Source organism: Tachypleus tridentatus, chromosome 7 (genome assembly GCF_004210375.1).
Source record: "Tachypleus tridentatus isolate NWPU-2018 chromosome 7, ASM421037v1, whole genome shotgun sequence".
NCBI lineage: Eukaryota > Metazoa > Arthropoda > Merostomata > Xiphosura > Limulidae > Tachypleus > Tachypleus tridentatus.
The window spans coordinates 153833876-153846317 of NC_134831.1; the positions used below are offsets into that span (position 1 = coordinate 153833876).

At 34.6% G+C, this 12442-nt stretch overlaps 1 protein-coding gene across 7 annotated transcripts in view; it reads right to left on the reverse strand.

The window, feature by feature from the left end:
* Positions 1–465: 465 nt before the first annotated feature.
* Positions 466–12442, reverse strand: part of LOC143256939 (ras-responsive element-binding protein 1-like) — a 38118-nt gene continuing 26141 nt past the window's right edge. For all 7 annotated transcript variants that reach the window (XM_076514843.1, XM_076514847.1, XM_076514848.1 and 4 more), the window contains 3 exons: positions 10183–10398; positions 9299–9543; positions 466–8472 (listed from right to left, as the gene is read on the reverse strand). In XM_076514843.1, coding sequence (XP_076370958.1) covers positions 3937–8472; positions 9299–9543; positions 10183–10398 — 4997 coding nt within the window. In that variant the 3' untranslated portion in view covers positions 466–3936. The remainder of the gene's footprint in view (positions 8473–9298; positions 9544–10182; positions 10399–12442) is intronic.

A 12442-nucleotide genomic window follows, 5' to 3' on the forward strand; every position in this document is an offset into this window, starting at 1 on the left:
ACAAGAATAAGAAAAATGAACAATTTGGTGAGTTGGTCACTTTCTGGTTTGGTATCCTAGCAATGTTTTGTTTTTTGCCTTGTTGGGTATAGAAACAACCGAAAGTGAGTGACTATCATTTTTATATCAAAACACACCATCACTGTTTACTTTTTTACGTATATATGTGTATTATGCCTATTGAGTACTTTGACCATTCCTAAGTATATAGTCTACACACTCTATAACTTCTTAAATTATATTCTGAGCCGTAGCTATGGTTCGCAATTGTAAATACTAACGCTCTAGTGTTATACTGCTAAATTATGTACAGTTAGCGCACATAGACCTCGTGTAGCTTTGGGCGAAATCCAAAAAACAACAACAAATAAAACACTTTTTTAATGACGAGACTTTGTAACATTTCTTACTTGTATTGATATTTATTTAGTCATAGTAAGTTATAAAATATTGCAAGCAAAATACTTACTGGTGAAAATCGATTTTATTAGAGTGCATAATCAGTCACAAATATACAATTAAGTTCAAATGGTTACTTCATAAATGGACATTTCGAAGGCATGCCACGGTGAAATTTTACAAGTACTACAGTTTTCAATTCAATCAAAGAAATTGACATTTTTCATTTAACTATAGGTATTGCTCAGGTAATAAGGTTATTAAACGCATTAATATAGTCACGACAGGTCAAGATCTTTCGACTAGTTTATGTTAGTGTATAACAAATAATACAATTTCCTGGGGCTACAGAAAAAAAAAACTAGTACTTTAACATATAGTTAATATTTTATGTAAAACATATTCACAAATGTATATTTTTCCTTTGCTGATATTAAAGGAAACTTGGTCCTCTGCATATAACATTAATAAAATATATTTTAGAAGTTGATACTAAAACTAAGCAATATATTCTGGAGAATGAGTTATAACCAGTAATAACTGTGTTAGTTCGTATTTAGTTTGAAAATGTCTCAAACAAGGCTAAGAAAGAGACCTTTTACTAGTTACTTCGTCTTCTTCAGGCTAGTTTCTTTTAAATGACACAAAAATAGCTTCAAGTGGGTAACATTTTAACCCTATGCAAGAAGTTTCAACTCGAAAGATGAAACGTAGTGCGATCTCTGGTTAAATCTCGGTCACTCATTTTATTTACAATGTTTGTGAGTTCTTACCGTCTACAATGTGTTTAAACCAGAAATAGAAATTTAAATTTCAACTGCATGTTTTATTATTTTCTTAAATTAAGTATCAAACAAAAACAGTTTTGCTTATTTGAAATATTTTACTGTAAAGAAAAGCGTGAAGGACTACTCTTTCAATATTTTATTTTGAAGTATGATGAACTTTAAGAGTTTCACCAATATTTTTAAAATACAATTGCCTGATATAATATTTTATTTTAGTTTGTCACATTCGTTCGATAGAAGTAACACCATACTTTTTACATAACTATAATACTCACGATCGACTTTGTTTTCGAACCTTTTTTAACAGAATAAACGAAGGCACAAAATGGTTTTCTACTTTGAAAATCCAAACAAGGCCTGTTTATATACCAAACCGAAAATAGTTTTTAAAGATAATTTAAAAGATATGGTGGACGGTATGTGATAAACAAAGAAGTATAAAAACTATTACAATTAATGATACTAATTTTCCTGTTAAAGATACTACAATCACTAAGGCACTAGTCTATTAATAACTAAATCATCTACTACAGCAATTCCTTGTTTTAAACAGTAGAATTGTTATCTATAAACTAATACTATAATCACAACGTCATAATAATTTGACGTCAAATTTAAAACCTTAGGTTTAAACTATGGCATATAATGGATGAATACACGGAATGAAATATATATTATTTGCATATATTCATCACCTATAGGGAATATTGTCCATAAATATTGGTCAACAGCAATCTGATTTCAAAAATAAATCTACAGCATTGATGGCAACATCATCTTTACTAATACCAACATTATTAGAAATCTTCTATACGTGCGGTACTTATAATAGCATTATTTAAGAATAAATAAAAATTAGTTTTAAAAAGACTTTCTAAATAAATTGCTAACAAATCCCATCTGAATTCATATTTGAGAAAAACTCATATTTCCCTTCAGTTTTAATATAAAAAACGTACTTTTAATTTTATAAAAAATGGCCTCTTTTTTTTCAAAAGCATTTAGTTTATGACCATGACAGCTCAGTGAGAAATCTGCATAGTAGATAAACGATTTTCTATTCTAAACACAAAAAATAGCCAAAAAATATGATTATCAACTGAAAGCATGTAAATATATAAAGAAAAGTATTACTCATTATTATTTATGTATTTAAAAAGTATATTGTTTTTCCCTTTTCACACCTTTTTATGATACATAATATTTAGTTTCATGTCCTGACTTAGGAGCATTTCATTTTGAAATTAAATACCTTTATACGAATAATGCATAATATACAAGTGGAACTAAAAATTGGTTACACCTAATATTGCTGAAGTAACCACAAAACTGTTAAATGTCCATTAATGTTAAATAGTCATAGCTATTATGAAGAAATCGATTGAACATTACAAGTAATTAATTCGCTAGTAAAAAACCAATCAAATATTTGAACATCTTAAAGCACATGGAGTCTGGCTTTAAAATAATGTTTTGCATATGCACTTTTTTCTTCGAATAGCAATTTAAGTGAGTGATATATATCTAACCCTTTATAAAGTCTAGCATAAAAATTTACAAAGTCTCAAGAAGGTTACGAACACTTTTAACAAAACATTAGAAGTTCTTTGTTTTTACTCTGACGGAATGTTATGGAATTACATTTTTTATGAACATAGATAATCTCTTGAGAAGTATTCTATTAGTTTTTATGTAATACTGGGCCATATGTCACAGTCATTAACCTGCTACATAAAGAAATTTGGCGTAGCATAATGCATTCACTTTAAAGCTGGCCACTTAATAATCATGTTTTCATGACTTATTCTGGATGATATATCACTTTGAGATAATAGACAGCGTTAAGTTTGGAAATCCATACCATACAATGTTTATCCGTGAAAATTGTTGGACTGCAGCATGAGTGAGCTATTCTTCTATATATATATATAGTAATGTATGATTTATTTTTTACATTATTACCTAACTATAATGGCGAAAAAAGTATATTTTTGCAACATACTATGACTTCATGATAGTGTATAATAAAAACAGTATAGTAAATGGAGTATCACTTTGGCATTTTCGCCACTGGAATGATTCTATATTTACAGCATAGAATTATGAATGTCTATGCTCTTATCATTTTTTTTTCATTATTTCTTTATCAGATTTGTAAACACTTCGAAATGTACATTCTACGAGTATAAATATCAACCGTTCTCAATACTTTATACGTGATTCTTTACAAATGTATATGCCGTAAAACAGTTATTTATATTCATTTTCGACAGTGCAGTCACAAACTAGATTTTAAAAAACTACTCTAGATCTATACGTTATACAAATATCAATATTAAATATAGGGAAATAACAATTGGTCCCACCTAACCACTCTGTACCAATGATGATTTTCTAAATGAAACGTCACATAAATAGATGAATATGAATATAATAATTAGTACGAAATTATCAACTCAAAATTAACTGCGACTGAAACACAATCCTTCCTGAGAAACAGAGGCCACAAGGAACTTTTACATAGCTTAACGAGAAGCATTTTAAGTGATTGTATAGCCAAACATAAAATTAACGTGCAACATTGGTTGTTAAACCACTGCATAGTCCACACATGCATACGTCAAATAACTTTCCTTAACACCGTTACGATGCTGTTTAAAACGATATTAAGTTTTGCTATCATGAATGTAAAAAACGTTAACTTTATATTCTACAATGTAATCACGAGGGCTTTAAAAGTATCAGTATATCATATTTCTTGAACACCCAGAAGTTTAGCAGCTGAATCGGCAGAATCAAGCATCTGGTCAATAACTGTCGAATCCTGAATTCCTAAAAGATTTTGAATTAAAGCATTCTCGTCTTCTTTTCCTCTGCAAATGTCTTGAGAATTTTTAGTTTTAACAGATGATACCTTTTGTACCTCTGAAACTGTGCTAGTGTTCCATTTTGAGGAGGAACCCAAGCCTCTGGATTGTGGCAATAAATACAGTAAGGAATTTTGACTTGAATGTTTTCGTAATTTTAATTTAGGTCTAAAACTGTAGTTCAGTGATGGGCAGTCTTCATCTGTGCTGTCGTGAAGAGACAAGGAACCTTGACCTTGATGTTTCCGACGGTGTCGAGTCATACTATGTTTCAAAGAGAACTTTCGATGACAGATGTCACAAGCAAAGGGTCTTTCACCTGAATGTGTTCTCATATGACGTCTCAAATCTTCTGTCGACCAAAAACGGCGTAAACAAAAAGCACAAATAACTTTTCGTTGAATGTATCCTAGTTGTTTATTTTTCAAATCACTTTCTTCATATTCATTGTTATTAATAATGTTTATGTCTACTGCAGAGGATAACGTATCACCTTTCTCTGAAGCTTGCTGTTCCAAAGCTCCCTTGTTTATTAATAACTGGTATTCAGAGTTATGAGATAGCTTTAAATGATCAAGGCAGCCCTGTCTTTTACCGTAAGAATTCTCACATAGATGACATTTGTAAGGTAAATCTAAATGTTGTCCAGTGTGGACTTCAAGGTCTTTACGGGAAGGAAAAGTTTCATCACAACACTGACAGTGCATACCATTCAAGTTTTTATGAAGTTTAGAGTCTGGATCAGAACAATCATCTTCTGTTTCCCTTTCACTCTGATTAACTGAATCTCTTTCATCTTCTTCACACACTTCAACAGCATCAGAATGATCTTCATAACGCTCATGATTGATCAATTCCGAGTCTGAATAGTGAGAGCTGAGAATTCCGCCTTTTTTAGTCCAATGTTTTAAGTAATAATGCTTTCGTAAATTTCCTGGCGTTGAAAAGGTGCTACTAGGACAAATATTGCACTTAAATGGTCTTTCAGGAACACTTCTTGAATGAATCTCACTGTTACGACCATGTTTACGAAGTAAGTGCCTCTCACAATTTGACTTTGTAGTGAACCAAATTGGACATCGAGGGCACTTAAATGGTTTTTGTCCGGTATGTGTTAAAATATGTCGACGTAGAGAACTTGTCCAAGGAAACTTGCGGGAACAAAACGGACATGAAACACTGTTTGGGGAATCTGCATAGTAGCTTTTCTTCTTAGAAACAGTGTTAGTACTAGTAGATGGTGTGGTCTCTTCTTCTGAAACATTCTGTTCTTCTATGTGTGGTTTTTCTTTGTTTGAGTCAAAACTACTGCACAAGTGTTTTTCATCTTTTCGAACATCCATTAAGTATTGGTGAAATGCTTGAGAATTGGCTGTATCAATAAGAGCAGATACACTAGCTAAATCTGCAGAGGTTTCTGAATTGTCCACATTTATTTTATTATAATCAGCATTACTCAAGTTTGAATTAGTACCATTAAAGCCTTCTCTTTCATTGTTAACGCTATCTGTTTTGGAAGAAGAGGAATGATGAGATTCTTTAGACATTGTTAAGTTAAGTTCTTGTCCTTGATCATCACTTCCAACAGACGTATCATTGGTGTTCAGTAAAAAGTCTTCTTTACAGTTTTCCTGCTGGTTATTAGATAAATCATGGGCTTTATTTCCAAGGACAAGAACACGAAGAGCAGCTCTTGTTTTACTAGAAAGAGTAGGTGCACTAGGCTTTTGTACTGATGGGGTTAAATTGGGAATGAAATTTCTACTTCTTGTGGGTCGTGCATACTCAGGGTGTTTTCTTTTAATGTGACGTTCCATGTTTGATTTTAAAGTAAAACCAGCAGAGCAGTAGATACAAATAAAGGACCTTTGATTACGTGGAGCCAACTTATCATTCACCATCTTAAAGGTCATATAGACATCCTTTTGGCTCAGCATTCCAGATCCTACTATTGTTTTTATTGATAAAGGAACCATGCCTTGAGAAGAAGGAGCTGTTTTAGGCAACCTCTGAATTCTATCCATTGTCTGAGTCTTAGGTTCAGATAAAAGAGAAGGTGAAACATGGAACTTTTGTGGACTAGGTATTATGGAGCTTTGAGGAAGGCTAAACATGTTACACGATTTTGTTCTTTTTGGACATTTCAGTTCTTGATTTGTTTTTAGGCTAAGATCTAATGCTTGTATAGCTAAGTCCAAGGGTTCTTCTTGTGGAGCCGTCATGTTTGATAAGATGACAAGACTGTTAGCAGCTGTGACAACATCATCAATGCTGTAGAGGTCTGTACTTCCTATTCTACTCTGTGTCTGAGGAATAGGATCTGGCTGCAGAGTCAGGTTTAGAGGTTGATCCATTTCAAATTGAGACCCACGTGACAGGTGACTACAATCTTCCTTCTGTGAAGTTTTGTCTGATAATTGAAGAGATTCTTGGTCAGACATATCACTTGTAACATTTGCTGACACCACTTCATCAAGTCTTCCCTTCATTTCTGGATGTTGTTTCAAAACATGTCTAATGCAGTTATTTTTTGTTGAAAAACCTAAACGGCAGATGGTGCAGCAAAACGGTTTACGACTACAGCTGTTCTGTAAGGATCTTAAGTGATGTCTAAGAACACGATTGAACTTGAAATCCACACTACAGTACTTACACACTGTTTCTGAATCACTCATCTTCGTGTTAATTTCTTTCGGTGATTTCAATTCAGCCATATTGGGATTATATTGCATAGCACTTCGGATCTCCATTTTATTCACTTTCTTATGACGTTTCCTGACGTGACGTTCACAGTTTGCCTTGGTAGTGAAGGCATATTTGCATATACCACACTGGAATGGCCTTTCCCCATTATGGGTTCGAAGGTGACGGATCAGCGTACTTTTGTCTAAACTGGTGTATGAACACAGAGAGCAGGAATATGTTATACAACCCTGAGAATGGCATTTCTTATGCCTTTTTAAAGCATTTGCACTTTTGAAGGAAAAGCTGCAATGTTCACAAGGGAGCTTTCCATTTTCATTAGACTGAGCTTCAGTGTCAGATTCATTGTTATTTTCCAATTCTTCTCTGGAATCAGCATGGTCATTTTTTGGTGATAAGACAGGAACCATGTCTGTGTCAGATAAGAGAAGAGGTTCAGGAGAAACGCTAGTGACTATTTGAGGTGATGAAGCAGCTGAAGCAGCTACAGGAGAGGATCGAACATCGAGCACCAAAGGAGCCTTTGATGTCACAGACAAAATTGACTGGATATCCGCAAAATCTTTTACAGATTCAGTTGTTGTTTCTGTAAACACTTCCTCTTTAGGTTTTCCATGAATGAAATATGATGGATTCTCAAAGTTTCCTTCTTGCATTTCACGATTTGGTGCTGGTTTTAGCGAAATCTCTGAGCCCATGGTCTGCAATTCTAATAAAGCAAGAAAATCTTGTTTTTTAGGTTCTAATTGCTTTGACTCAAGATTTAACAAACCTCCATCTTTTCTCATTTGATGTTGTTCTTCAAAACAATTTTCGGCACCTTTATGTCTTAATTGATGTAACTTAAGAGAAAGTGGAGATTGGAAGTCACTCTGACAATTTGGGCAATAGGTTGTAATGTTTTCATTGTGATTAATTTTATGGAGTCGAAGAGCACTTCTACATGGAAATCCTTTGTTACATTCTGGACACTGAAACTTGTGAAAGGCACTACTCGGATGTCTCTTGTTTCGTTCACAATAAGCCTTTGCAATTAATGAAAATTTGTCCAAAGAAAAATCAACAAATGTCAAATCCTGAAAACCAATGCAAGATGGAACTAAATTATTTTGTAACTGACATTCTTTTAGTTTTTGCTGATTGATAAAACATTGTTGTTTGTAAGTTGTTTGGCTTTTTATTTCAACGTTACACTCGTGTTTAGGTGGATTATAATGATGTGTGTTCATTTGACTTTTAAATTCATTTTTTTCGTCGAAAGATTTTCCACAATCAGAACTATCATATGAACTGTTTCTGAGTGCACTTATAGCTCCATTATTTAAGTCTAAGTCTGATTTTTTCACAAGAGAAATCGGACCAGAGGAAAAATTGGTCCCAGAATGTTTTCGCTTCAATGTGGGTTTAGACTTTGGTTCCTGATTATCTTCAGGGGTACCATGGGTTCGCATGTGGCGATGCATGTTTCCATTTGTGGTAAAACCCATATAACAAATTTTGCACTTGAATGGGCGTTCTCCAGAATGCACAAGCATATGTCGATCTAAAGAACTAGAGGAGCTGAGAATTTTGCCACATAAACGACACGTTCTGCTATTGTCACTAGGATTATGTTGACGAATGTGTATTGTGAATGCAGGAGACGAGTTAAACACCTCACCACATAGTGGACATGAGTAGGGACATTCTTGCAGTGATGATTCTTCACTTTTGACCTGCAAAAAATAAATATAAACAAATTTCAGTTACCAAAAAAGTAAAACAAGGCCTATATTCATTCTAATGAAGTTTAATTTTCATTCTTTAAAATATTAATTTAATGAAAACAGTCACAAAATACAAATGCTGTTTCTAAACATAACAGTAGCAAAAGAAAAGCAAATTAACAAATTGTAGATTATCAGGAAGGAGTACTGACAAAGCTGTTAACCAAAGGGAAGACAGCACCTTATCGCCCTCTATACACGCCAAAGCATTCACTGCCACTCTCATAAAGTACTCACATTTTAAAGTTCAGGAAACGTTTTTGGTATTATAAATCAAACCTAAAGACATCCAGCAGGTAGGATAACACAAACAAAAGCACCAGAACGCAAAATATAGTATGGAGGAATTATAGAATGAATCTTGGGATTTGAGATAGCTGAGGAAGCAGGACCTACAAACGGTAGGTATACACCGTCAGCAAGATTTAACCTCAATTCGTATGCTTAGTCTGTTACATAAAAATAAAGTGAGTATTCAAGCCCACACCTTCTTATATCTACGCCATCTTTCATCGTCTATATTCAGCTGTGAAAAAATAGAAAAGAAAATGAGGCTAAATCTAGCAGATGGCAGAGATATCTGCCACTTCGGTCTTAGTCTGAAGATACCTCAAAATCCTATGTACATACCGTATAATTTGTTGTATTTCCTACTGCCTTTTTTAGGTCTTATTTCTGTAGTTAACAAAATATGCTCTGAACTTGAAAGAATTATATAACCTCAAGATCATTTCAATATTACATAACGCTTAAATATGAACTTTATGAAAAATACCTTGTCGTCAGCATTTTCCAGTTCTTCTTCTGTGAGGTGCATTTCCTTTCCGTCTTCTTCTGATATCCGAGAAGAATGGTTTATTTCTTCCATTGAAGTACCTTTATTACCATCAGCTTCGTTTTTCTTTTCAGTAGTTGTTTTCGACTTATCAATCAATTTATTTTTACCATTTTTATCTGTATCTTCCATTTTAATTTCTTCTGTCGACATTGAATCTACTATTTCAGTTTCTTCTGCAATTTCTGATAAACGATACAAATACAAAAAACTGAAAGTGATATAGGTCATTAGCTTTTAAATAAAACAAATAAATGAAAATAGATCAATCTGAATACTGAATAAAAACTTTTTTGGTTGTTTGTTGTTATTTGGTATTAAGCACAAAGCTACATAATGGGCTATCTGTGCTCTGCCCATCACGGGTATCAAAATCCGGTTTCTAGTGTTGTATGTCTGCAGACATATTAGGGGTAAATTTATTGGCCAATGCAACGCGTATAATATTTAATTAGGTTTCAAAAGTTCAAATATTTAAGAAGTACACATTTTTTCAGACTGAATCACTGTTTCTTTACATGAATACACCTAACAATTCACTTTCAATGTTTTTATCTTTTTTTCTTAATTAAATAATAGCAACGCTGTAACTGAATAATGAGTTGCTCATACCAAAATAATTAACTGTTCTTTAGAAATTAGTAGATATTAGCTTTCTTACTTTTTGTATAATGATTCTCTTTACTCGTACGCATTTTGTATGACGGATAAAATTATCAACTTATTTCTTATAGTAGTGACTGCTATATTAATTTGAATTTGAACAAAACAAATACATGGGCATTCTCCAGGATCTCTATCAAAACAATAACAAAACAACATACCAGTGCTGCGTAATAGGAAACCTTTCTTTTTTAGCTGCTTACTGGCTGACAAATCTTCCTGTTTTTGTGGTTCTGGTTGTTTCATATCGCTCACCTTTTCTTCACAGGAGGAATGCTGCTGAAAATTACCAGTATTTTGAAAAGCTTGAGGCAAATGGTCCTTTGAAATATCACAGATATGTTTCGATTCATGGAATGAATTTTCTTGTGATGAATCTGAAAAAAATGATATAAGGATCTATAGAGCAGACTATTTTGAATAAGAATACACATTTTATAGTTATTACAAATATGAAACTTATCTGCATAATTTGTGTTAAACTTTCGTTTAAATACAAATGATTTGCGATCGAAAATCGTTATTTTAGTTAATGAAAAGTCGTATGAAGCACATTTTCAGTTTTAAAATTTGTTAGAATTTTTTTTATATATACTCTTCAACACAAGAAACGCAAAAGGGATATTTTTGTTACTTTAAAGAGAAATATACGTAATAACGTTACAAGTTCAGAATATGTGATGTTACACGTGTTAAGGCACTGATCGTCAGACCAAAATGACAATAAAAGTTGTGCACTTTGAAAACGGAGGAAAACATCGGATTTTCGCCAAAACGCATGCGTGTCCAATAAATTTGTTTGAGAGATCTGCATGTTCTGCAAGTGCAACATGTGCAAAATCCCTATAAAAGTGACGGGTTCTCGGTTTCCATAGCTCAGTGTTAAGCCACCGACACGCAATACAGTTACGCCAAGACTGACTGAAGCACAACGCAACAACGCCATTGGTCGCACGGAAGCAGGCGAATCTCGATCAGATGTTGCCAGAGCTGTGAATGTCCACCCAAGCACCATCACAAGGCTATTGAATCGTCACCAACAACATAAATCAACTCGTGACCGTCCACGATCTGGCAGACCTCGTGTGACCACGCCCGCACAAGATCGCTACATCCGGTTACGTCACCTTTGGGATAGGACCACCACTGCGACGTCTACTGCCTCAACCATACCAGGGCTGCGTAGGATTTCCGATCAGGCCGTACGCAACCGTCTACGAAATGCAGGAATCCGACCTCGACGTCCAGTCAGAGGCGTCCTCCTCACCCAGCAACATCGTCAAGCACGGCTGCAGTGGACTCGGTCACATCGGGTATGGCCTCATCGACGATGGAGGCATGTTTGGTTCAGCGATGAATCACGTTTTATGCTTCGTAGGCAGGATGGAAGAACCCGTGTTTACCGTTGCCGAGGTGAACGTTTTGCAGCAAACTGTGTGCAGGATGTTGACAGATTTGGTGGTGGCAGCGTCATGATGTGGGCTGCCATCGCCTACAATGCCAGAAAAGACCTTTCGCACATTCGAGGGAATCTTACGGCTCAACGATACGTCGACGAGATTCTTAGGCCCCATGTGCAACCCATCATGGTGAACGTCAACGACGTTTTTCAACATGACAACGCCCGTCCTCACACAGCCCGACTCACCACTGTCTTCTTGAGACACCACAACATCAACGTTCTTTCCTGGCCCTCCAGATCACTAGATTTAAACCCCATCGAACATCTTTGGGACAAGTTGGACCAACGTCTGCGACGGCGACAACCTCAACCGCAGACTCTAACCTCAGCTTGCAGCAGCTTTGCAGGCTGAGTGGACAGCCATTTCACAGGATGTGATTCGTCATCTCATCGCTTCCATGGGCAGGAGATGCCAAGCAGTTATTGATGCTCACGGGGGGGCATACTCGTTATTGACGTTAAGTGACGTTAAACTTCACCTAGTAAGCGTGGACTTCGCCTTTGCAGACTTTGGATGTTCAGCAGTGAATGTGCAAAGTTTCACACATGTCATACAGAACTACCCGGAATAAACTTGTTAACAATTTGTCTCATATTTTGCCTTTTGCGTTTCTTTTTTTGAAAAGTATATATTTAATTCGCTTGTTTCATCAAAAGTGATTTCATTACATCTATCAATTATCTTTCATTGATAGATTGTTTAGGCAGAGTATTCATTATAAGTTATCTTGTTTCATTGCCAGTGGTTTTATTACATCTGCTAAATTGTAGATTAATATTTTTTTTCAAAGTAGGCTTTTTCTTAATGTATTATTCTGCGATGGGTAACTTGGAAAATAAAAAAAACTTCAAGGGTACAGCATTCAAAATAATGGATTAAATTAGAATTCGAGCGAATTTAAGGTGACATAAAGCGATATTAACTTCTACAATAATTTCTTAATGACGTATCCTGTTAC